The 22397-nt window shown below is 43.3% G+C and overlaps 1 protein-coding gene and 1 non-coding gene across 6 annotated transcripts in view; both read left to right on the top strand.

Annotated features, from left to right (window-relative positions):
- LOC105476767 (slingshot protein phosphatase 2) overlaps positions 1 to 22397 on the top strand; it is a 306278-nt gene that overhangs the window by 276585 nt on the left and 7296 nt on the right. For all 5 annotated transcript variants that reach the window (XM_071082607.1, XM_071082604.1, XM_071082605.1 and 2 more), the window contains 3 exons: positions 3355 to 3501; positions 7924 to 8124; positions 19666 to 20500. In XM_071082607.1, the coding sequence (XP_070938708.1) occupies positions 3355 to 3501; positions 7924 to 8124; positions 19666 to 20500 (1183 nt within the window). The remainder of the gene's footprint in view (positions 1 to 3354; positions 3502 to 7923; positions 8125 to 19665; positions 20501 to 22397) is intronic.
- On the top strand, positions 15238 to 15345 carry LOC112425826 (U6 spliceosomal RNA). The gene has a single exon (XR_003016965.2). It is a non-coding gene; the product is annotated as a U6 spliceosomal RNA (small nuclear RNA).

Here is a 22397-nt window from a genome sequence, read left to right as displayed (position 1 = left end):
AATGATAGGTATATTCACACATATTTGAGAACTGTGACTTGGCTGATGGCAGATAAGGAGAGAAAATCAATTAGCAAACTGTGTTGGGAACTCAGAGACCTCACTTCTAATCCTGTGTCTGCCATTTGCCTTATTTGGAAATGCCCCTGAAGCATAAGGACCCCGTAATTCAACAAGATTAATAACATTGCATCTGCTTTATATACAGGAGTCTCCTTAAGATTTCTTTAGGAGTGGGACAATGTTTTTTACAAACTTCTCAAATCATCAAGCTTTAAAAATTCTGTAATTCTGGCCAGGTGTAGTGGCTCACACCCGTAATCCCAGCACTTTAGGAGGCTGAGGCAGGTGGATCGCTTGAGGTCAGGAGTTTGAGACCAGCCTGGCCAACATGGTGAAACCCTGTCTCTACTAAAAATACAAAAAATTAGCTGGGTGTGGTGGCAGGTGCCTGTAATCCCAGCTACTCGGGAGGCTGAGGCAGGAGAATTGCTTGAACCCGGGAGGTAGCAGCTGCAGTGAGCCTCGATCATGCCACTCCACTCCAGCCTGGACAACAGAGTGAGACTCTGTCAGAAAAAAAAAAAAAAAACTGTATTTCTGGGAAACTTAGATATAGTGTTAAAATTAAGTCTGAGATGTGGTATAGCAGTGTTGGCCAAAAGCACTGGAATCATGTCATATATACATATGAATTTAGAATATAACCCCAGCTGGAGATGAGACCTATCATCTCATTTGTTTCTTAGAAGACTAAATTATAAAATGCAACTAACTATATCTAGTTGTCTTTAAAAACACTGTGGTCAAATTCACCGATAGCTACTTAGATCTTGTTTCTTAAATTCAGTGATTGTTAAATTTTAGTATGTGAAGAATTACAGTTTAGGGATCTGTACACAAAACCATGTATACTGCCGCCTATAGATGACTTATGGGATTTTCAAGGGTAATTTTGACATTAAGGCCATTTCCATCCAATCTACTGACTTCAGAATCTAACCCAAAGTAAAATGTTACTCTATCTAGAGTCATTTGGTGCTGAGATGGGAAAAAAGTTTCAAGGAGTTTCAGTTCCAGTTGGCAGTGACTGCCTATAGCTTTGTAATGAAAAGGATTGGGAAGCTGTGTCCTGCCTCTAGAAAGATAGTGCCATAATTCATTATGAGGTATGGGATTAGAGGTGGGAGATTGTTCGTTTTTATTTTAAATAAAAGGAGGCCAGGCAAGGTGGCTCACGCCTGTAATCCCAGCACTTTGGGAGGCCGAGGCAGGCAGACCACAAGGTCAGGAGTTTGAGACCAGCCTGGCCAACACAGTGAAACGCCATCTCTACTAAAACTACAAAAATTAGCTGGAAGTGGTGGCACACACCTGTAATCCCAGCTACTCAGGAGGCTGAGGCAAGAGAATTGCTTGAACCAGGGAGGCGGAGGTTGCAGAGAGCTGAGATCATGCCATTGCACTCCAGGTCTGGGCGACAGAGCAAGACTCCATCTTGGGGAAAATAAATAATAAAATAAAATAAGGAAAGTGTGTTGCCTGCCTTTTTTTCTTTTTCCTTTTTTTGCTGTCACCCAGGCTGGAGTGTTGCCTTTTTTTCTAACAGTTTTATTGAAATATAATTTACATACCATATGATTCACCCATTTTAAATGTATAATTTGTTGGTTTTTAGTATATTCACAGAGCTGTGCAACCATCACCACAATCCATTTAGAACATTTTTCCAACTCAGAAAGTCTGTACCCTTCAAGAGTCACCTCCATTTTTCTTCTTACCCCTGCCCCAGCAATTCCTAGAAATCACTAATGTTCATCAACTAACTAAGAGCCATTCTTTGGCTGTTTTGAATAATGCTGCTGTGACCATTTGTGTACAAGTTTTCGGGTAGGCTTATTTCTCTTGGATTTATTCTTTGGAAAGGAATTGCTGAGTCCTGTGGTAATTTTGTGTTTACCCTTGGGGAAACTGCTGTACTGTTTTCCATAGCAATTGCACCTTTTTGTTTGTTTGTTTTTGAGACTGAGTTTCATTGCCCAGACTGGAGTGCAATGGCGCAATCTCGGCTCACTGCAACCTCTGCCTCCTGGGTTCAAGCAATTCTTCTGCCTCAGCCTCCCAAGTAGCTGGAATTACAGACATGTGCCACCATGCTCAGCTAATTTTGTAGTTTTAGTAGAGACGGGGTTTCACCATCTTGACCGGGCTGGTCTCAAACTCCTCACCTCTGGTGATCCGCCCACCTTGGCCTCCCAAAGTGCTGGTTACAGGCGTGAGCCACTGCGCCTGGCCAAGCTCACTTTTTAAATTAAATTTTTTTTTTAAATTTTGTAGTAATGGGCTTTGATGCCAAGTTAAAACAGATTCAGTTCGTGTCTGAGAAAATTTTTGGCCACTTGACCTTAACCACAGATTTGGTTAGCTATGGCTGCTTTCTTTTTCTGTATTCATTTCATTGATTTCAGAGTTTGGGTTTATAGAACTTCATATTTGTGCTGAGAAGGAAGCAATGTCTCAGAGAGAAATGAGTGAGTCCATGTTGTATTGTTGGAGTAAACTTAGACATCCAGCTATGTCTAAACAGAGAGCATTAAGAAAAGATAACACTTGGTAAATGAAACTCAAGCATTTATTGAGATTGTACAGTGAGAAAGATAATAGAAGACTGTTTTGATAGAGAAATTCTCTTCTGCAAGCATCTTAGTGTGGAAGAATCTTCAGATACATCAATGCCATAGCAGCCAGTAATGCAGTCAGATGAGTTTAAGGGAGTTTTAAGTCCAGCTTTTCTCCTTCCCGTTCTCTCCACATTTGCCTTTCACGTAATTGCACAAAGAGAGAGTAATTGCACAAAGCCTAACAATCTGGCGTTTAGAAAAATAGGAAGAAGTCGTTATTCATTCTCTGTTTTTTTCCTTGGAGTACATGTCAGTAGTCTGATTTTATACAGATGACTTTCAGTGAATAAATTGTATTGCTGATAATTTTAGTAACAAAGTGTCTGATTATGGCCTCAAGTTGATTCTTTGGAGTAAAATATGAGGCATATTTTCAGAATACTATCAAAGATGAGATTGTGCAACTACATAAACTGAAAATGGAATTTAGATGTTGAACATGGTGGATAACCTTTTGCTTAATAATTCCCTGGTGCCCAGGTATGCCCAGGAACCCTGTTGTATAATTTCTGTAATATATAAATATAACCTCTTAGTTCTTTAGCTGTCTTCATTATTTTTGTATTTAATTTCAGCCTATGGAATAAACAAGTTTTAAGTAAGAGAAAACATTGCTGGGAATTGGATTTAGCCTGAGCAGTAGAGCACATATTCTCCCTTGGTTTCCTTGCAGGGTACGGTATATCTTGAATGTCACTCGAGAGATAGATAACTTCTTCCCAGGAGTCTTTGAGTATCATAACATTCGGGTATATGATGAAGAGGCAACGGATCTCCTGGCTTACTGGAACGACACTTACAAATTCATCTCTAAAGCAAAGTGAGTAATAGTCCTGCACAATGTTGTGACCTCTGTTCCTCTTGCCCCATGCATGGCTGGGTTGTGAGGGCTATAGACAACTTACTGATGGTACTCAGGAAAAAGGAACTAAAGAAAGGAGGAGACTGAAACCTTTTTAATCCTAGGCAAAAGACTAGTGACTTACGTTAAATAAACCCCTAGGAGAAGGTAACCTCATGTTGGCTATTTCCATTGAGCACAGAATTAAAGAAAATAGACTTAGACTGCAGCATTTTTTTACAGAAATGAGAGAAGGAAGAAATTCTGAATGAAACCCTTAAGTTGCCAGTGGGGAGATTTAAAAGTTATATCGTAGAAATTATTCCAGTTAGATAGAATACTGATCCTCCCCGCTAAAGACAAGGAGACAAACTTTGGAAATCTTTTCCTACTCTCTTACTCTATTTTTATGATACTTGAAATGATGAAATTTTCCGTGGCCCTTCTGTTGATGTCTTCCTTAAATTAATTGGCTCTTTTAGTGAAAGTATTTGTATTAACTCAGTGTTTGGTATTAATGTCAACACTGCTTTTTTTTTTTAAGTCCTTGGGGATTTCCTTGCCAATCCTGTTTATTCCTTTGCTAGAGAGAACCATAAACGAGCTTGTTTGCCACATCTCCCTTCAGGTAGGACTATGTTCAAACCATCCGTGGCAGATGAGAAGTGCTTTTGTATTTAAACTCCTTCAAAAATAATTTCACACTTCTCTTAAGTACCTTCATGGTCAGGAAGTTCTTCCTCTTAGTTTCCCTAAACCCTCATACTCTAGTTTTGAGCCTATTCCTTTAGTCTCTAGCAAGTACCTAAAAGAGTACTTTGTATTTTTGCATTCTATTAATAAATTATTCCCAGTAATAATACCATTCATGGTATGCTTACTGTTCTTTCATGTATTTTCTAAGATTCAGAGGGGTAGCTCTTGTCGACATTCAGAGAGGTCAAATAAGTGGTGAAGATAGGACTTGAACAAAGATCTTGCTGAGGCAGGAGGATCACTCGAGCCCAGGAGTTCAAGACCAGCCTGAGCAAGACTCCTATCTCTATAAAAAAAAATTTGTTTTTAATTAGCCGGGCACAGTGGTGCATGTCTGTGATCCCACCTTCTTGGAAGGCTCAGGGAGGAGGGAGGATCGCTTGAGCCCATGAGGTTGAGGTTGCAGTGAGCTGTGGTCGCACCATGGCACTTGAGCCTGGGTTTAGGGGGAAAAAAAAATACTGTCTCTTTTCAGAATCCAAGGGTACTGGAATAGTCTAGTTCTATAAGGAAAAGGTACAAGAAGGCTAGGCCCCAGTCCCAATGAAAAGCAAGGCTAATTTTACTTAGGATTAGGGAGAGCTATATGGGGTACCCAGGGCACAACTGGGGGCACTCACACTCAGGCTTTTGCAGGCCTAAATCAGCACCTAAGAGTATCTCTTTAAATGCTCCTATGTCTCATCCTAATCAGGACGCTGATTTTTTTTTCTTTTTTTTTTCTTTTCTTTCTTTTTTTTTTTTTTTTTTTTTTTTTTGAGCCAGTGTCTTGCTCTGTCGCCCAGGCTAGAGTACAGTTGTGCAATCTTGGCTTACTGCAGCCTCCACCTCCCGGGTTCAAGCAATTCTCCTGCCTCAGCCTCCCGAGTAGCTGGGGATTATAGGCACGTGCTACCATGCCCAGCTGATTTTATGGGTTTCGCCATGTTGGTCAGGCTGGTCTCAAACTGCTGAGCTCAGGTGATCCGCCTGCTTCAGCCTCCCAAACTGCTGAGATTACAGGTGTGAGCCACTGCACCCAGCCCAGGATCCTGATTCTTAATATGATACCAGCGTTAATCTGGACAGTCCAGCATGGGTGGGGGCACTGAAAGGTGGAATTGGGTTAGGGGATACCTGACTTCAGATCCTTCATTACAAGAGTTAGAAGCCAAACACCAAAAAAGCCCAGTTGAAAATATGTCAAAGAGATGTCTTCATGGAAGTGAATTTCATAATTGAATTTTACTTATGGTTGTCCAAGTTTGAGCACCTTTCATGCCTACAGGCATAGACCTGAAACTTGATACATTAAAGTTATTAGAGCTTGATGGGAAAATATAGAGCACATGTCTAAACTTCCTTCTAACATACCACCTTGGCTTCCTAACTGTAGTCTAAATGAAAACCCTAGGGTGCCATAAGTAAAAGAGATAATTACTATTCATTTGGGCTAAACTACACACAGAGACACACACCCCGACTAATGTTAGGACACCCAAATTTTGTACCTAATTCACAAGTGGGAGGTTAATCTTACCTTCCCTTTGAGACTTTCAATTATTATAGCCCATTCTCTGCATTCCTGTAGCTTATCCGGCTCACTTATTTTGGCACTCAACCTCATACCTCCTTGCATTTATACTGAAGTATTTCATATGTCTCTTTCTCCAGAAGCAGGATTATAAACTTCTGAAAACAAGCCTTTCCTTTTTTTTTTTTTTTTTTTTTTTTGAGACGGAGTCTCACTCTGTCCCCCAGGCTGGAGTGCAGTGGCCGGATTTCAGCTCACTGCAAGCTCCGCCTCCCAGGTTTACGCCATTCTCCTGCCTCAGCCTCCCGAGTAGCTGGGACTACAGGCGCCCGTCACCTCGCCCGGCTAGTTTTTTGTATTTTTTTAGTAGAGACGGGGTTTCACTGTGTTAGCCAGGATGGTCTCGATCTCCTGACCTCGTGATCCGCCCGTCTCGGCCTCCCAAAGTGCTGGGATTACAGGCTTGAGCCACTGTGCCCGGCCGAAAGGAAGCTTTTCTACCATCATAGTAGTGAGTGAACGGATGAATAGATTTCCCTTGTTATGCTGACATGTACATTTTTAGTTTATTAGAATAGTCACTGGGGAAAGATTCCAGAGCCCATGTATACTAGGGATAAGAATAACAGTTCTTATTTCCAGATTTTTTAATGTTGTTCCTACTTTAAGCACCTAGAAGATCTAATCTGCAGATTCACAGGTTTTTTTATATGTATAGCAAATATTTAGTATTTGAAAGTATGTGCCAGACAGTGTGTTATTAGCATAATTAGCATACTGAATCATGTTCATATTCCATTATAAGCTCCAGTATGTTGACATAGGGGTTTTGTTTGTTAGTATAGCTTTAGGTAACTTTGTTTTCTCTTTCTTCCACCTAATATAAAAGAGAAAAAAACCCCACGGTTTTCCTTCATTCCCCCTCATCACTGAGAAAGCCATGTGGCACACCATATGCCCCCATCCAACTCCTCGGTGGTAGAGCCACCTAGACAGGACCCGGGTTGCAGGGTTGTGAAAAGTAATATTTAGGGCTACATCTGAGTAGAGAGGAGGGTTAGTTTCGTCTGGTTTCTACTTTCTTCTAAGGACAGAACCCTTACTGGAACTTAAACTGGAAACAATTCATAACATTTGAATAAATTAGTTCAGTCACTGTCACACCTGTAATTCGGGAGAGTGTCAGCCATGAAACATGCCCCTGGGGCTATGAGGGAACTGGCCTCCACCACACACAAAATGGGCTCCAGTCTAAATTTTAAATGCTCCCTCTACACCCTGTGACCAATTGTCATTGCACTTACCGTATTGATTTTTTTCTTTTTTTTCAAGATGGAGTCTTGCTCTGTTGCCCAAGCTAGAGTGCAGTGGTGCCATCTCAGCTCACTGCAACCTCCGCCTCCCGGGTTTAAGCAATTCTCCTGCCTTGGCCTCCCGAGTAGCTGGGATTACAGGCACAGGCCACCATGCCTGGCTAATTTTTTTGTGTTTTTAGTAGAGACAGGGTTTCACCATCTTGGTCAGGTTGGTCTTGAACTACTGACCTCGTGATCCACTGGCCTCAGCCTCCCAAAGTGCTGGGATTGCAGGCATGAGCCGCCATGCTCAGCCTGTGCAGCTAAGTTTTGTATTTTTAATAGAGATGGGGTTTCACCATGTTGGCCAGGCTGGTCTCGAACCCCCAACCTCAAGTGATCCACCTGCCTCAGCCTCCCAAAGTGCTAGGATTACAGGTATGAACCACCAGACCTAGCCCCATATTGCATTTTAATTGTATGTTTCTCCCACTGAATCCTACCCTTTAGGATAAAAGCTATGTTACTTACCTTTGCATCCCAGCACTTTGCACATTGCCTTACACATATTGTAAATGCCTGGTAAATGTTTGCTGAATGGATTTAAAAAGCATAATATTAACATTGAATATTGCTTAAGAATACATTAGAGCTGCCTACCCTACCCTACCTACACATTTGATTATAAATGTATACGAGTGCACCAAAGTAGAGAGATTGCATAGCAAGAAAATGGAAGGGCAAGAAAAGGATACTTGGAAAAATGTAGAACCCAACTTTTAAAATATCCCCACTACTGTGTTTTCCTCTGTTCTTTACCTTAATCCCCCAAACAAGGAAACATGGATCTAAATGCCTTGTGCACTGCAAAATGGGGGTTAGTCGCTCAGCCTCCACCGTGATTGCCTATGCAATGAAGGAATATGGCTGGAATCTGGACCGAGCCTATGACTACGTGAAAGAAAGACGAACAGTGACCAAGCCCAACCCCAGCTTCATGAGACAACTGGAAGAGTATCAGGGGATCTTGCTGGCAAGGTGAGTCCTTAAGTGACTTTCTCCGATTCTCCCTCCTTTTAAGTTCCCTAAAGCAAGATGAAGTGTCCTTCTCGGTAGCTGCTTCTCAAGCTGATTTGGATGTGATATTTTTTCAAAAAAGACTTATTTCTCTATCAATCCAGTTTTCCTTTTTTTTTTTTTTCTTTTTTTTTTCTTTTTTTGAGGCGGGGTCTGGCTCTGTTGCCCAGGCTGGAGTGCAGTGGCCGGATCTCAGCTCACTGCAAGCTCCGCCTCCCGGGTTTACACCATTCTCCTGCCTCCCGAGTAGCTGGGACTACAGGCGCCCGCCACCTCGCCCAGCTAGTTTTTTGTATTTTTTTAGTAGAGACGGGGTTTCGCTGTGTTAGCCAGGATGGTCTCAATCTCCTGACCTCGTGATCCGCCCGTCTCAGCCTCCCAAAGTCCTGGGATTACAGGCTTGAGCCACCACGCCCGGCCTCAATCCAGTTTTCAAAAAATAAGTGTAAGCATTTAAGATTTGCATGGGCTGGCCGGGCACAGTGGCTCATGCCTGTAATCCCAGCACTTTGGGAGGCCAAGGCAAGCAGATCATTTGAGGTCAGGAGTTCGAGACCAGTCTGGCCAACATGATGAAACCCCGTCTCTACTTAAAATACAAAAATTAGCCGGGCATGATGGTGGGTGCCTGTAATCCCAGCTACTTGGAAGGCTGAGGCAGAAGAATCGCTTGAACCCGTGGGTGTAGGTTGCAGTGAGCTGAGATCGTACCACTGCACTCCAGCCTGGGTAACAGAGCGAAACAACATCTCAAAAAAAAAAAAAAAGAAAGAAAAAGAAAGATTTCCCTGGACACACTGCCAGTGGGATAGCCCTGCCCCATAAGGAGCAGTACCAAAAAATTTTTTTAAAGAAAACAAATAGACTAGTATGGAAGATTAAGCATTTAATCTTTCAGGTTGATATAATTAAACTAAAGGATGGAAATACTAAATATTAATACCACTTTTCAACATCTTATAAGACTAGATTCAGCTGCCTTGTTAAAAAAAAAAAAAGGATACCAATGACTCCCAAGGTAATGCAAGGCTTAGCTGAAATTCTTGGAAATTTTTTGGCCCATTCATTCATATTTTGTTTGTATTTTTTATGTTTTTTGAGACAGGGTCTCACTCTGTCACCTGGGCTGGAGTGCAGTGGCATAGTCTCAGCTCACTGCAACCTTTGGCCCACTCTTTAAAAAGAAATAAGCACCATCTGCTAATTTGGGTATTTTGTTTACCTCAGTGCTTGGTTTCACTGAGCCTTCTCTAGTAATTTTGATCTTGTGACAAATCAGCAGAATAGGGATGTATATGACCCCGTTGGGTATAAAAGCACTTCCTAGACACAATTCTTTCTTATTTAAAAAATCCTGGCCGGGCGCAATGGCTCATCCCAGCACTTTGGGAGTCCGAGATGGGCAGATCATGAGGTCAGGAGATCGAGACCATCCTGGCTAACACGGTGAAACCCCATCTCTACTAAAAAATACAAAAAAAACTAGCTGGGCGAGGTGGCGGGTGCCTGTAGTCCCAGCTACTCAGGAGGCTGAGGCAAAAGAATGGCGTAAACCCGGGAGGCGGAGCTTGCAGTGAGCTGAGATTCAGCCACTGCACTCCAGCCTGGGTGACAGAGCGAGACTCCCTCTCACAAAAAAAAAAAAAATCTTTTTGCCGGGCACGGTGGCTCAAACCTGTAATCCCAGCACTTTGGGAGGCTGAGGCGGGCAGATCACAAGGTCAGGAGTTCAAGACCAGCCTGGCCAATATGGCGAAACCCCATCTCTAATAAACTACAAAAATTAGCCAGGTATGGTGATGGGCACCTGTAGTCCCAGCTACTCAGGAGGCTAAGGCAGGAGAATCGCTTAAACCCAGGAGATGAAGGTTGTAGTGAGCTGAGATCATGCCACCACACTCCAGCCTAGGCGACAAAGTGAGACTCTGTCTCAAATAATAATAATAATAATAAATAAATAAATCCAATTGTATATATGCTTTTCAAAAATGCAGAAAATTGCAAAAGGAAAAAATAATTTATGAGCTCAATACACATAGACAGCAGTTGACATTACCTGTTTCTCAAGGTTTTACTCTGTCACATATTTTGGTGGCTATTTTCTCCACGAAAACTGTTCTGTAGTCTACCTCTCCACTCAGTACTAGGTCTTGAATGTCTTCCTGTATCGGTAAGAACCAGCCATTTTCAATAATAATTTGGTAATTGGTTATAAAATGAGTAATTAATTGCACTACATTATTATCCTTTTGGTGGTTAAAGCCACCTTCAGCAGCTCTTGGGAATAAGCATCAGATATTAAATGATTTAAGGATCAGCTTCCTGAGATGCTACATGCTGAAATTCTGTGGATTTCTAGATTCTGCTTTGTTTTTTCCATGTAGGTATGTTCTAGGTGGTTTTGTTAGGGTGAAGGCACAGCTGTCGAGAAGCAGTTGGGGCTGGTGCCAGTGTTTGACTCCAGTAAGTCTTATGATTTGGTCTTGACTCTTGAATCTGGACTGTGTTTCCCCTGAACAAAATGTTACATAGCCTTCCAGCCTATTCAGGCGGAGGGATCACCCTCCCACCCCCGAAGTATTGTGAAAATGTGGCCACAGCATAGCATTATGGTGTCCACTAAAAAACCCCTCCCATTTACTCAACATTTGGCATGAGTTTATCTGAACCATTCTCTTAGGAGGCTGGGAGGATACTGAAGCATCCTGTGTTTAAAAGAATTTGTAGGTCTTTGGGGCCAGATTTTGATGGCATTTTTAGATTAGATCAGAAGGTAGGATGTAGCAGTTCTTTTTGGCACAAGAAAGAGGCATCTGAGCATTTAGCAAGAAATAAATATATATTCCCAGACGCACATGACAGATGTTGGACAGTGTCCTCACGTGACCCACTGAGAGGAAGGATACTATGTGTCCTGCCAATTTTGGTATTTATTCTGGAATCCCAGGCTACTGCAAGCTGTTGGGTTGGGTTTTTTTAGTGTGTGTGGTTTTCCTTAGTTGTTGAAGGAATTTCAGAAAAATCTTAGATGAGGATAAGAAGGGCAGTATAAACCCAAAATCACCTTTTTTTTCCCCTTTCCCTTCCTTTTTTTGCTCCATCTCAGCTTCCTAGGCTTGATTCATGGAGGGGGAGGGACAAGCCCTGGGGAGAGAAAAGCACAGAATTTGAGTCAGTAGATCTGGTTTCCATTCCTGGTTCACCCTCTTGCTGCAACCCTGAGAAGTTACTTCACATTTTTCATCCTTACCTGACCCCATCTATAAAATGAAAATCAAGAGATCCATCTCAGAGCGTTACTGTGAATAAAAATGTGTATGAATGTTTATTGTGTATTGTTGAGAGTTATTCAGATATGATTCTCATATTCCTCCAAGGCTACCCAGAAGACACATGTATGTGCCATTTATTCCCACTTCCATGGCATTTCTCACTGCATCCTGCCACCCCCAGACATATTCCATTCAAAACGGGAATGGAAAATGTTCCTAGAATTTCCTATATTGTGGTGTTTTCTGGATTTTAAGTACTATCTAGTGGTAGGGATGTGACTTAGGCTGCTTTTGGCTGCAAGTAATCAAATACCTCAATCAGGATTTCAGCAAGAAACAGCAGACTCAGATTAGGATTATTTGAGGAGGGTTTTTTATCTATCTATCTATCTGTCTGTCTGTCTGTCTGTCTATCCATCTGTCTGTCTGTCAAGGCAAAGTCTCACTCTGTCACCAGGCTGGAGTACAGTGGCATGATCTCAGCTCACTGCAACCTCCGCCTTCCAGATTCAAGGGGTTCTCCTGCCTCAGCCTCCCGAGTAGCTGGGACTACAGGCATGTGCCACCACTCCCAGCTAATTTTTGTATTTTTAGTACAGACGGGGTTTCACCATGTTGGCCAGAATGGTCTCAATCTCTTGACCTCGTGATCTGCCTGCCTCGGCCTCCCAAAGTGCTGGGATTACAGGCGTGAGCCATCGCGCCCGGCTGTTGAGGAGGGTTTTATAAAGGGACTATTTACAAGTGTGGCATTGTAGTGGAATCAAGGGTCTTGTATCAGCAGGGCTGTTTGGAAGCAGCTCCTAGACCCAAAAAGAGAGGAAGCAGTTCCTAGAACCTGGAAAGAGACTCTTGTTAGAGAAAGGCACTTTCAGAGGCAAGCAATAACTTTCTGTCAGAGAGACACAGCTAGCCCGAGGCAGCCCCGTGCTGAGGGAGCTAGAGGAGTAAATACCTTGCCCTCACTCTCTTTCCTCCAGTCTCCTTCCAGAACTCCCCATTAGCCAAACCCTCTGGAAGTCAGAAAACTAGGGTACCTGTTGTTGTGGTCTGTAGATCAGTCTCCGCAGCAGCAAACAGGATGGAAAAGCCGAAGAATGGACCCTGCAGGGGCAAATAAAAGATATCTAGCCCAACACCCAACTACAGGTAGTTTATAAGTTGTACCACTTATCTCCTTTAAAAAACACAGAAGTACTGTCTGTAATGGCTCAGTGGTAATGTAATCATGGACTCTGGTGTTCTACAGCTTTCGGTTCCACCTTCCTTTGTTAACAGCTTGGTCCTTGAGGTTATCTGATGATTGCCAGATGTCTGCCACATTGCTAGGCATCTGTAAATTGTACAGCATCTGGCTGAAGAAAAGGGGCATTTAAACTGGATAGGAAGACCTTCCCCAAAAGCTCCCCACCCATTGGCCAGGACTGGGTCATATGGCCAAGAAAACAGAATTTCCAGGACTGGATAAAACATATTTGCAGCTGGGCACAGTGACTCATGCCTATAATCCTAGCACTTTGGGAGACCGAGGCGAGTGGATCACTTGAGGTCCGGAGTTCGAGACCAGTCTGGCCAACATGGCTAAACTCCATCTCTACTAAAACTACAAAAATTAACCAGGTGTGGTGGTGGGCACCTACAAATCCCAGCTTCTCAGAAGGCTGAGGCAGGGGAATCATTGAACCCAAGGTGCAAAGGTTGCAGTGAGCCGAGATCATGCCACTTTACTCCAGCCTGGGCAAAAGAGCAAAACTCTGTCTTTAAAAAAAAAAAAAAAAAAGGCCAGGAGCAGTGGCTCATGCCTGTAATCTTAACACTTTGGGAGGCCAAGGCGGGCAGATCACGAGGTCAGGAGATCAAGACCATCCTGGCCAACATGGGGAAACCCCGTCTCTACTAAAAATACAAAAATTAGCTAGGCATGGTGGGGGCCTCCTATAGTCCCAGCCAATCGGGAGACTGAAGCAGGAAAATGGCATGAAGCCGGGAGACAGAGTTTACAGTGAGCCAAGATCACGCCACTGCACTCCAGCCTGGGCGACAAAGTGAGACTCCATCTCAAAAAAAACAAAAAAACAAAAAAAACCCAGCATATTCATATTTATCCTCTGGATCTAGGGAAGTGCCACATTTCCTGAACCCATGGGATAGTGAACACCCAAATCAAATCAGGCTCTGACAGTAAGAAAAATGGCTGTTGGATATATAGCTGTTAGGGTCTGCAATCTATGATGTGTTATTAGGAAACCATGGCACTTGTAGGCTAACTGGCAAGTGAATAGGCCCAGCAGACTTGCCCAGCACTAAAGTGCCACTCCAGATCTGCCTGCTTAGAAGAGCAAAGAAAAAAATCCCCAGACTCCTGTGACTGTGTGAAGCTCTATCAAGCCTTGCCATTTAGGTAAGCAGGAGAGGAAAATCCATAGAAAAATCTCACCCATTGTTTGTAGAAAAAGTCCATTTCCTGTCCAAGTGTTTAGATCTTGCATATTATATTTTATCCCAAGAGGCCTGTGGTGGTTTTCTCGAAGAGGCAGAGCCCTGATCCTAGCATTCTCTAGCTCCATGGTTAGCCAGGGTGGCCCTGGGTGTTTAATTTGAGGTGGCAGCTCTCTGTTTGAGGGCATTCACTTAGTGCTTTGACCTTAGTAGAAGAGAAGTGTTCAAAGTGACACCAGGCTCCTGTACTGATTTATGAATTTGTAACAGTCTTAATCAGAGTATGAGGGTATGGGCCAAGCCCCTCTGAAATACAAGGGACTTTTTGTACCTCCAGTATATCATTAAGAGCCTGGAGAAGGCTAATGTTTAATATTTCCCATTAGATTTAAAAAGAAGGGTATCATAAACCTTATAGTATTCATATCTGATTTTATTTTTTCTGTTTTTATAGATGGGGGATGGGAGCAAAACAAGAGGAGGGAGGTGGGGTGTGTCTGTGTGTGTGCCTGTGTTTTGAAACTCCATTAAACTGCTAGCAGCCCTGTTTGTTATTTTGCACTCTGATCCTGCAGGTATCTGGCAGATTTATGTTCCATTAGACAGGTTTAGATTTCAAGCAGACCATTTGCAAGCTGGACCGTGTGTCTGTGGTATTAGGTTTCAGTGTATAGGGGGCAAGGAAGAAAAACTGGGTGGTGACCAGGGAGAGTGTGTGCCACGTTTCCTCAGAAATGTCAGTTTTGATTCTTTTGAGTGCCCCGTCACAAGGGCCAGAGGAGGCAGGGTTGTCTTTTACCCTGACTTTGCTGGTGGAGACATTGAGGTCTAGTTAGCTGGTACACATTGGTCAGCGGCAGCAGGCAACTTGAGAAGGAAAGACGTGGACTCCTGGTCAGCCAACAGCAATTGAGATTTAAAAGGATTTTCTTACTAGCTTTCCAGTTAAATAATCTTAAAGCATCTTGGGTGATGCACATCACACACAAAAAATATTCAGATAATGCTTTTTCTCTTCCTTTATACAGGCTGCCTAACACCCTAAAAAGTAACTATAGACAGCCTAATTTTACTATAACTCCTGGCCCTCTTTTTTTTTTTTTTTTTTTTTTTTTTTAAAGAGACAATGTCTATATTGCCCGGGCTAGTCTCACTCAACTCCTAGGCTCAAGTGATCAAAGTGATCATCATGCCTTAGCCTCCTGAGTAGCCACATTACAGGCGCAAGTACTCCATTTTTAGCAGCCTTTTCCTTTATATAACTTTCTCAGAGTTGATGTTTCACCAAACATGTAACAATATGAAAGTGGAAGCAAGATGATGGGACACCTTATGCATCTGTCATTTAAATTTCCTTCTTCTTGTGCTCACTTGGGCAGCACAAATACTAAAATTGGAACTATACAGAGAAGATTGGCACGGCCCCTGCACAAGGCTGACAACTTAAAAATATGTAAAAATAAAGATAAAATTTCCTCTTGTACATTAACCTAGGTAAAAGGCCAATTCTTTCCCAGAATGACCTAATCACCTTATGTATGTCTCTGTCTTTATATGAATCCACATTCAGGTCACAGGCCACTCAAGGGGGAAAAGGATCTGAGACTTGGTTATATCATCCAGGATATAGACCAACTCTGAAGTTCCTTTTTGGCAAGCTGTTTATTTGCTGCCTGCCTGGAAGGGGGTGGGAGGTGGGGAGTCGACTGAGTTTAAAATTTAACAGTTTAAGATAATAGATATGATCTTAATATATTACATCTATTCCTACCAGTGATGAAATGTTAGAATAAACTGTCTCAGGACAAAGCTTCATTGGAAAACAGTTTGGTGTAACCAACTAAAACATGATGAGTCCAGGCGTGGTGGCTTATGCCTGTAATGCCAACACTTTGGGAGGCCGAGGTAGGCAGATCACTTGAGGTCAGGTGTTTGAGACCAGCCTGGTCCAACATGGTGATACCCCGTGTCTACTAAAAATACAAAAATTAGCCAGGCATGGTGGCGCATGCCTATAATTCCAACTACTCTGGAGGCTGAAGCAGGATAATTGCTTGAACCAACAGAAGGGAAATAAGTTGTGGCATACTCATTACACTCTGTGGATTACCTTTATACACAGTGATGAATCTTTTAAAAAAAAATCCATTGAGGAAGAATACATACAGTGGGATACCGTTTATATAAAGTTCAAGAATGCAAAACAAAGCAGTATTAAGAACAAACCATGTAGACACTATAAAGAAAAAAAAGGGAATGATAAGCACAAAATTCAGAATAGAGGTTACGCCTGAGTGGGGAGGAGTGAGGAGGGGTCCCCTGAGTGAGAAGCTACACGTGGAGTAGCAGCGTTTCACAGGCAATGGAGATGAATCAGCTGCTTGCCATTCTCCCTCCAGGTCCTGTTGCAAAAATGAAAACAAGGCAGCAGCATCAGACCTATCTTTAGATTGGCTTTTTTTTCACTCTCTCTTTTACAAGTGTCAGTTTAATTCCAGAGCCCCAACCCAGTATTTTCTAATGATTATCTCCCGAAGGAAGAGAAGGAAATCCATGCTGGTTACACAGCTGCAATGTCAGACTTCCTCTGAAACATGCACTGTTGCTTCCTATTAGCATAACTTCAGTCTCTCATTCTCTCCTGACTGATTAGCAATCTGCAGGCAATTTTAAAAACATGCTTTGGAGGGGCCAGGCGCAGTGGCTCACGCCTGTAATCCCAGCACTTTGGGAGGCCGAGGCGGGCAGATCACGAGGTCAGGAGATGGAAACCATCCTGGCTAACACAGTGAAACCCCGTCTCTACTAAAAATACAAAAAATTAGCCGGGCGTGATGGTGGGCGCCTGTAGTCCCAGCTACTTGGGAGGCTGAGGCAGGAGAATGACGTGAACCTGGGAGGCGGAGCTTGCAGTGAGCCAAGATCACGGCACTGCACTCCAGCCTGGGTGATGGAGCAAGACTCCATCTCAAAAAAACAAAAACAACACACACACACACACAAACATACTTTGGAGGGTTCTTGGGATCATGAAACTTCTCATTTGCCTGTTCTATTATTAGAAGAGTGAGAACAGCCACCCCTTGAGAGGTCTCCCCAGGCATTTGCATCCCAGGCATTGTCCTACTGTGGTAGGTGAGAGAAGCTGGTGCAGGTTTGAACATCCTCATGATAGGTGAGGGATAGAAATTGGGAGAATAGAGTCATATTTATTTCAGGAAACAAGGATGCCGCATATAGGAGAAGAAACTGAGGAAACCACTGGCCTCAGTTGGTCATAATGTACAACTTAGGCCCCACCTATCCAAACAGCTTTCCCCTTCCCATAGCCACTCACTTGTTTGAGATACGTGTTATGTTGTCTCCTCCTAGGGGTGGCTGGAGCTCATGCAGCTTGGGAAGGGTGAAAACCCCATCTTATACCCAGCTGATTGATTACAGCTTGTCTTCATAAAAAGATTGACCTACTCCTTCCCAGGAAAGCAGCCCTCTGCTGCGCAGGCATGAGTCAGAGAGAGCCCCACCCAAGCAGCAGACAGGCAGGGGGAGCTGAGAGCAGGTGCAGAGTTGAGAACAAACAGGGGGTCACATTAGTGCAGGCGCCTGAGCATGACTCGGCAGAGCCCAGGCATGGCCCAGAGCCCAGGGCAAGTTGTTTTGGGCTGAGTTTCCCATTCCACCCTGCGGTTTGGTAACTCCTCATCAGCTTGTAAGTCATGGAGACCACACCCCCAAGGACCACACTTAGTGACCTGTTTCCTGGGCAGATGAACCTGACCATCCACAGGGCCACCTTTCTCTTTTTGGCTGGGATTTTGGGAACTGTTTAAGAGTGTATATTATTTAAGAGTATATTATTCTAATATAGACACTAATTTCAAATGTGTTTGAGGTTCTTTTCTACTTAATAGTATACCTTGTTTATCATTCCACTAAAATACCTGACAGGTCTTTTTTCCCTTTTAATTTTTTTTTTTTCTTATCACAGAAGACTTCTGTAGACCTGACAGTTTTTAAACAGCTTCACAGCATATAGTTGTATGGATTATAATGTAAATCCTTTTTTGTTGTTGTTGTTTGGTGTCTCATCTTTTAGTATCACAAATAGTGTCATAGTAAATATCTTTTTTTGTTTGTCTGTTTGTTTATTTGAGATGGAGTTTCGCTCTGGTGCCCAGGCTAGAGTGCATTGGTGCAATCTCGGCCCACTGCAACCTCTGCCTCCCAGGTTCAAGGAATTCTGCTGTCTAAGCCTCCCGAGTAGCTGGGATTACAGGTACCCGCCACCACGCCCAGCTAATCTTTGTATTTTTAGTAGCGACGGGGTTTCACCATGTTGGCCAGGCTGGTCTCGAACTCCTGACCTCAAGCGATCCGCCCGCCTCAGCCTACCAAAGTGCTGGGATTGCAGGCATGAGCCACGGCAGCCAGCCAGTAAATATCTTTCTATATCTTTTCTTAATTTATTTATTTATTTATTTTTTTTTTTTTTTTTTTTTTTTTTTTTTTTTGAGACGGAGTCTCACTCTGTCGCCCAGGCTGGAGTGCAGTGGCGCGATCTCGGCTCACTGCAAGCTCCGCCTCCTGGGTTCACGCCATTCTCCTGCCTCAGCCTCCCGAGTAGCTGGGACTACAGGCACCCACAACCGCGCCCGGCTAATTTTTTGTATTTTTAGTAGAGACGGGGTTTCACCGTGGTCTCGATCTCCTGACCTTGTGATCCGCCCGCCTCGGCCTCCCAAAGTGCTGGGATTACAGGCGTGAGCCACCGTGCCCGGCCTATTTTTTATTTTTTTTTGAGACAAGGTCTTGCTCAGTCACCCAGGCTGAGTGCAGTGGCGCAATCTCAGCTCACTGCAGCCTCACCCTCCTGGGCTCAAGCAATCCTCCCGCCTCAGCCCCCTGAGTAGCTAAGACTACAGTCATATGCCACCACACCTGGATAGTTTTTTATATTTTTGTAGAGATGGAGTTTTACCATGTTGCCCAGGCTGGTCTCGAACTCCTGGGCTCAAGCAATGCACCCGCCTCGGCCTCCTAAAAAAGTGCTGGGATTACTGGTGTGAGCCACCTCACCTGGCCATATGGATATCTATATGCACTTGTAATAGCATTCCTCCAAGAAAAATTTATTAAGGAAGAAATGTTGGTGAAAATGTTAAATTTGGAGAGCTATTGCCAGATTTCAGTCTTAAAATCTACAGTTCAGCTGGGTGTGGTGGGGGGCCAATGTGGGCAGATCACTTGAGGTCAGAAGTTCAAGACCAGCCTGGTCAACATGGCGAAACCCCGTCTCTACTAAAGATACAAAAATTAGCCAGGCGTGGTGGCATGTTCTTGTAACCCAGCTACTCGGGAGGCTGAGGTGGGAGAATTGCTTGAACCTGGGAGGCAGAGGTTGCAGTGAGCTGAGATTATGCCACTGCACTGCAGCATAGGCAACAAAGCGAGACTGTCTGAAAAAAAAACAAAAAACAAAAATTTTGAATTCACACTCCTACCAGTGTATGAGAGGGCTTGTTTAGCCATACCATCATCAACACTGGCTATTACCAACCATTTTAATTCCTGTCAGACTGATAGGTAAAAAAAATCTCACACTCATTTGTTGTTGTTTTGCTTTGTTTTTTGCTATTAAATTGAGTGTCTTTTCAAACGTTAATTGCCTAGTCCACTGAGCAATAACAAAGCATTTTTACAAGTTAAGATTTATCTGGGGGTGTTTTCCTGGGAGGGTGCTGATTATCTTTACAAACCAGATTAAGATATTTCCTGTGTATGTCCTCCACAGCAAACAGCGGCATAACAAACTATGGAGATCTCATTCAGATAGTGACCTCTCAGACCACCACGAACCCATCTGCAAACCTGGGCTAGAACTCAACAAGAAGGAGATCACCACCTCAGCAGACCAGATTGCTGAGGTGAAGACCATGGAGAGTCACCCACCCATACCTCCTGTCTTTGTGGAACATGTGGTCCCACAAGATGCAAATCAGAAAGGCCTGTGTACCAAAGAAAGAATGATCTGCTTGGAGTTTACTTCTACGGAATTTCATGCTGGACAGATTGAGGATGAATTAAACTTAAATGACATCAATGGATGCTCATCAGGGTGTTGTCTGAATGAATCAAAATTTCCTCTTGACAACTGCCATGCATCCAAAGCCTTAATTCAGCCTGGACATGTCCCAGAAATGGCCAACGAGTTTCCAGACTTAACAGTGGAAGATTTGGAGACAGACGCACTGAAAGCAGACATGAATGTCCACCTACTGCCTATGGAAGAATTGACATCTCGACTGAAAGACCTCCCCATGTCCCCTGATCCTGAGTCACCAAGCCCCCAACCCAGTTGCCAGACTGACATCTCAGATTTCAGTACAGATCGCATTGACTTTTTTAGTGCCCTAGAGAAGTTTGTGGAGCTCTCCCAAGAAACCCGGTCACGATCTTTTTCCCATTCAAGGATGGAGGAACTGGGTGGAGGAAGGAGTGAGAGCTGTCGACTGTCAGTGGTAGAAGTAGCCCCTTCCAAAGTGACAACTGATGACCAGAGAAGCAGCTCTTTGAGTAATACTCCCCATGCATCAGAAGAATCTTCAATGGATGAGGAACAGTCAAAGGTAAAAATTGTCTTTGTAGTTTTCCACCTAATGAAGTTCTCTTCAAAGGTAAAGTATTTGGGATTCTGTTATGTTTATTTTTGATGGAGAATCTGCCTGAGATTTTCCTTGAAAACTTAGGGTTTAAATATTTTTTAAAGAATTTGCCTTTTAGGAATTTACCTTTCTGATGTCATTGGAAGCACTTCTAAGAGGGGATGACAGAGGAAGGAGTGAACCAAAAACAAGTGTCCTGGCTGAACAATGAGAAGCCCAAAGATGGCCGGGCACGGTGGCTCACACCTGTAATCCCAGCACTTTGGGAGGCCAAGGCAGGCGGATCACAAGGTCAGGAGATTGAGACCATCCTGACCAACATGGTGAAACCCCATCTCTGCTAAAAATACAAAAATTAGCTGGGTGTGGTGGCGTATGCCTGTAGTCCCAGCTACTTGGGAGGCTGAGGCAGGAGAATCGCTTGAACCCGGGAGGCGGAGGTTGCAGTAAGCCGAGATCGCGCCACTGCACTCCAGCCTGGCAACAGAGTGAGCCTTCATCTCAAAAAAAAAAAAAGAGAATCAAAAGGAAATGAATTTGCCAGCAGATAGAATCCTAAAATTCTTTGTGGATTTTAGGATACTCTTACAAGCCATCTCAAACCAGGGAAAGAATCACTATATCACATCAATTCTAAGACTCACACTTATTCTAAGACTCACAAGTTATTCATATTTTGATACTTCTGACATCTTAAATACTTAATACAATATAGTAGTTGGGGAATAAACTGTGACAGATTTACTCTAACATACCAAACTTCACTTAATGATTTTAGTGGAGCTAGTCATAGATTCTTTGCATCTCCTGATGTCTGTCTGCTTATATTTACCACTTTGTCCATTAACGATTTGTTCTCTCTCCTTAACTACCCCACTGTGATTCTTGCCTCTGCTTCTGTCTTTTCACCACCCCCAAAGCTGTGCCTCTGTTTCCTTTCTACTGAGAAGGCAGACTGCTTGTGCTCTCCTTTGGACCAGTGACTATAGCAGCACTGACAGAAATAGCCTTCTCCACAGTCCCTGGTCATATGAGCACTCCTTCCATGGCCCATGCACATACAGGGCCCACTGTGGCTTCTCTCCCAGTCTTGGCAAGTTTGCCTCTGCCTGATGTCATGGCACATTTCCCCCAAAGGCATTACTGACCCTGTTAGATTATACTAACTATGACTCTCTTTTGAAGGAGAAAGACCAGAACAGTTCCAAGGAAATATACTTTGAAGGCTTATAAAAATGTTAACTAGATTGATACTCATAATGATACTACTTTAAGAGGTATCCAAGGGCTATTCCCAGATTTTGAGATTCTTCTGTTTTTTGTTTTGTTTTGTTTTGTTTTTTTACAGTAGGACTTGATTTTGCATTGGTCAGTATTCTTTGGCCTTGTTCTAAATCCATCTGGGAATTTATAGCTGGTAAAATAGTAAAATACTAGAGAGTTCTGGTTTCTAAGTTTGCTAAGGCATGTGACTGTGTAAGCCAAGTAAACCTTTCCCAGAAGGAACCATGTGAAACTTAGAGATTGGGTAGTCAGACAGTGCATTCTCCCTGCTTGTAGGTACTGGGATGCTGCTGCTAGCGGAAGCAGTGAGAGGATGTGAGTGAAAGCTAGCAAGACAGAGGAGTGAAGAGAACAGTGAGTCTCCAAATCAGAAATCAAATGATAGCCTCGTCCATCTAGCTCTATCACCAGGACATATCTAAGGACGTATCTTAGCCTTGAATGGAACTCTTTCCCTCAGATAGGTTAGGATCAAACTGAAAGTTGATAGGCCATGGGGGAAAGGTTTCATTTTACTACAGTGTGGCCTGAATCCTGGAGGCTCATAGTCTTAGGAAAATATAGATTATAGGAGACT

This window comes from Macaca nemestrina, chromosome 17 (genome assembly GCF_043159975.1).
Source record: "Macaca nemestrina isolate mMacNem1 chromosome 17, mMacNem.hap1, whole genome shotgun sequence".
Taxonomy (NCBI): Eukaryota; Metazoa; Chordata; class Mammalia; order Primates; family Cercopithecidae; genus Macaca; species Macaca nemestrina.
The sequence above is the reverse complement of the archived record's forward strand: the minus strand, read 5'-3'. Positions and strand labels throughout refer to the sequence as shown.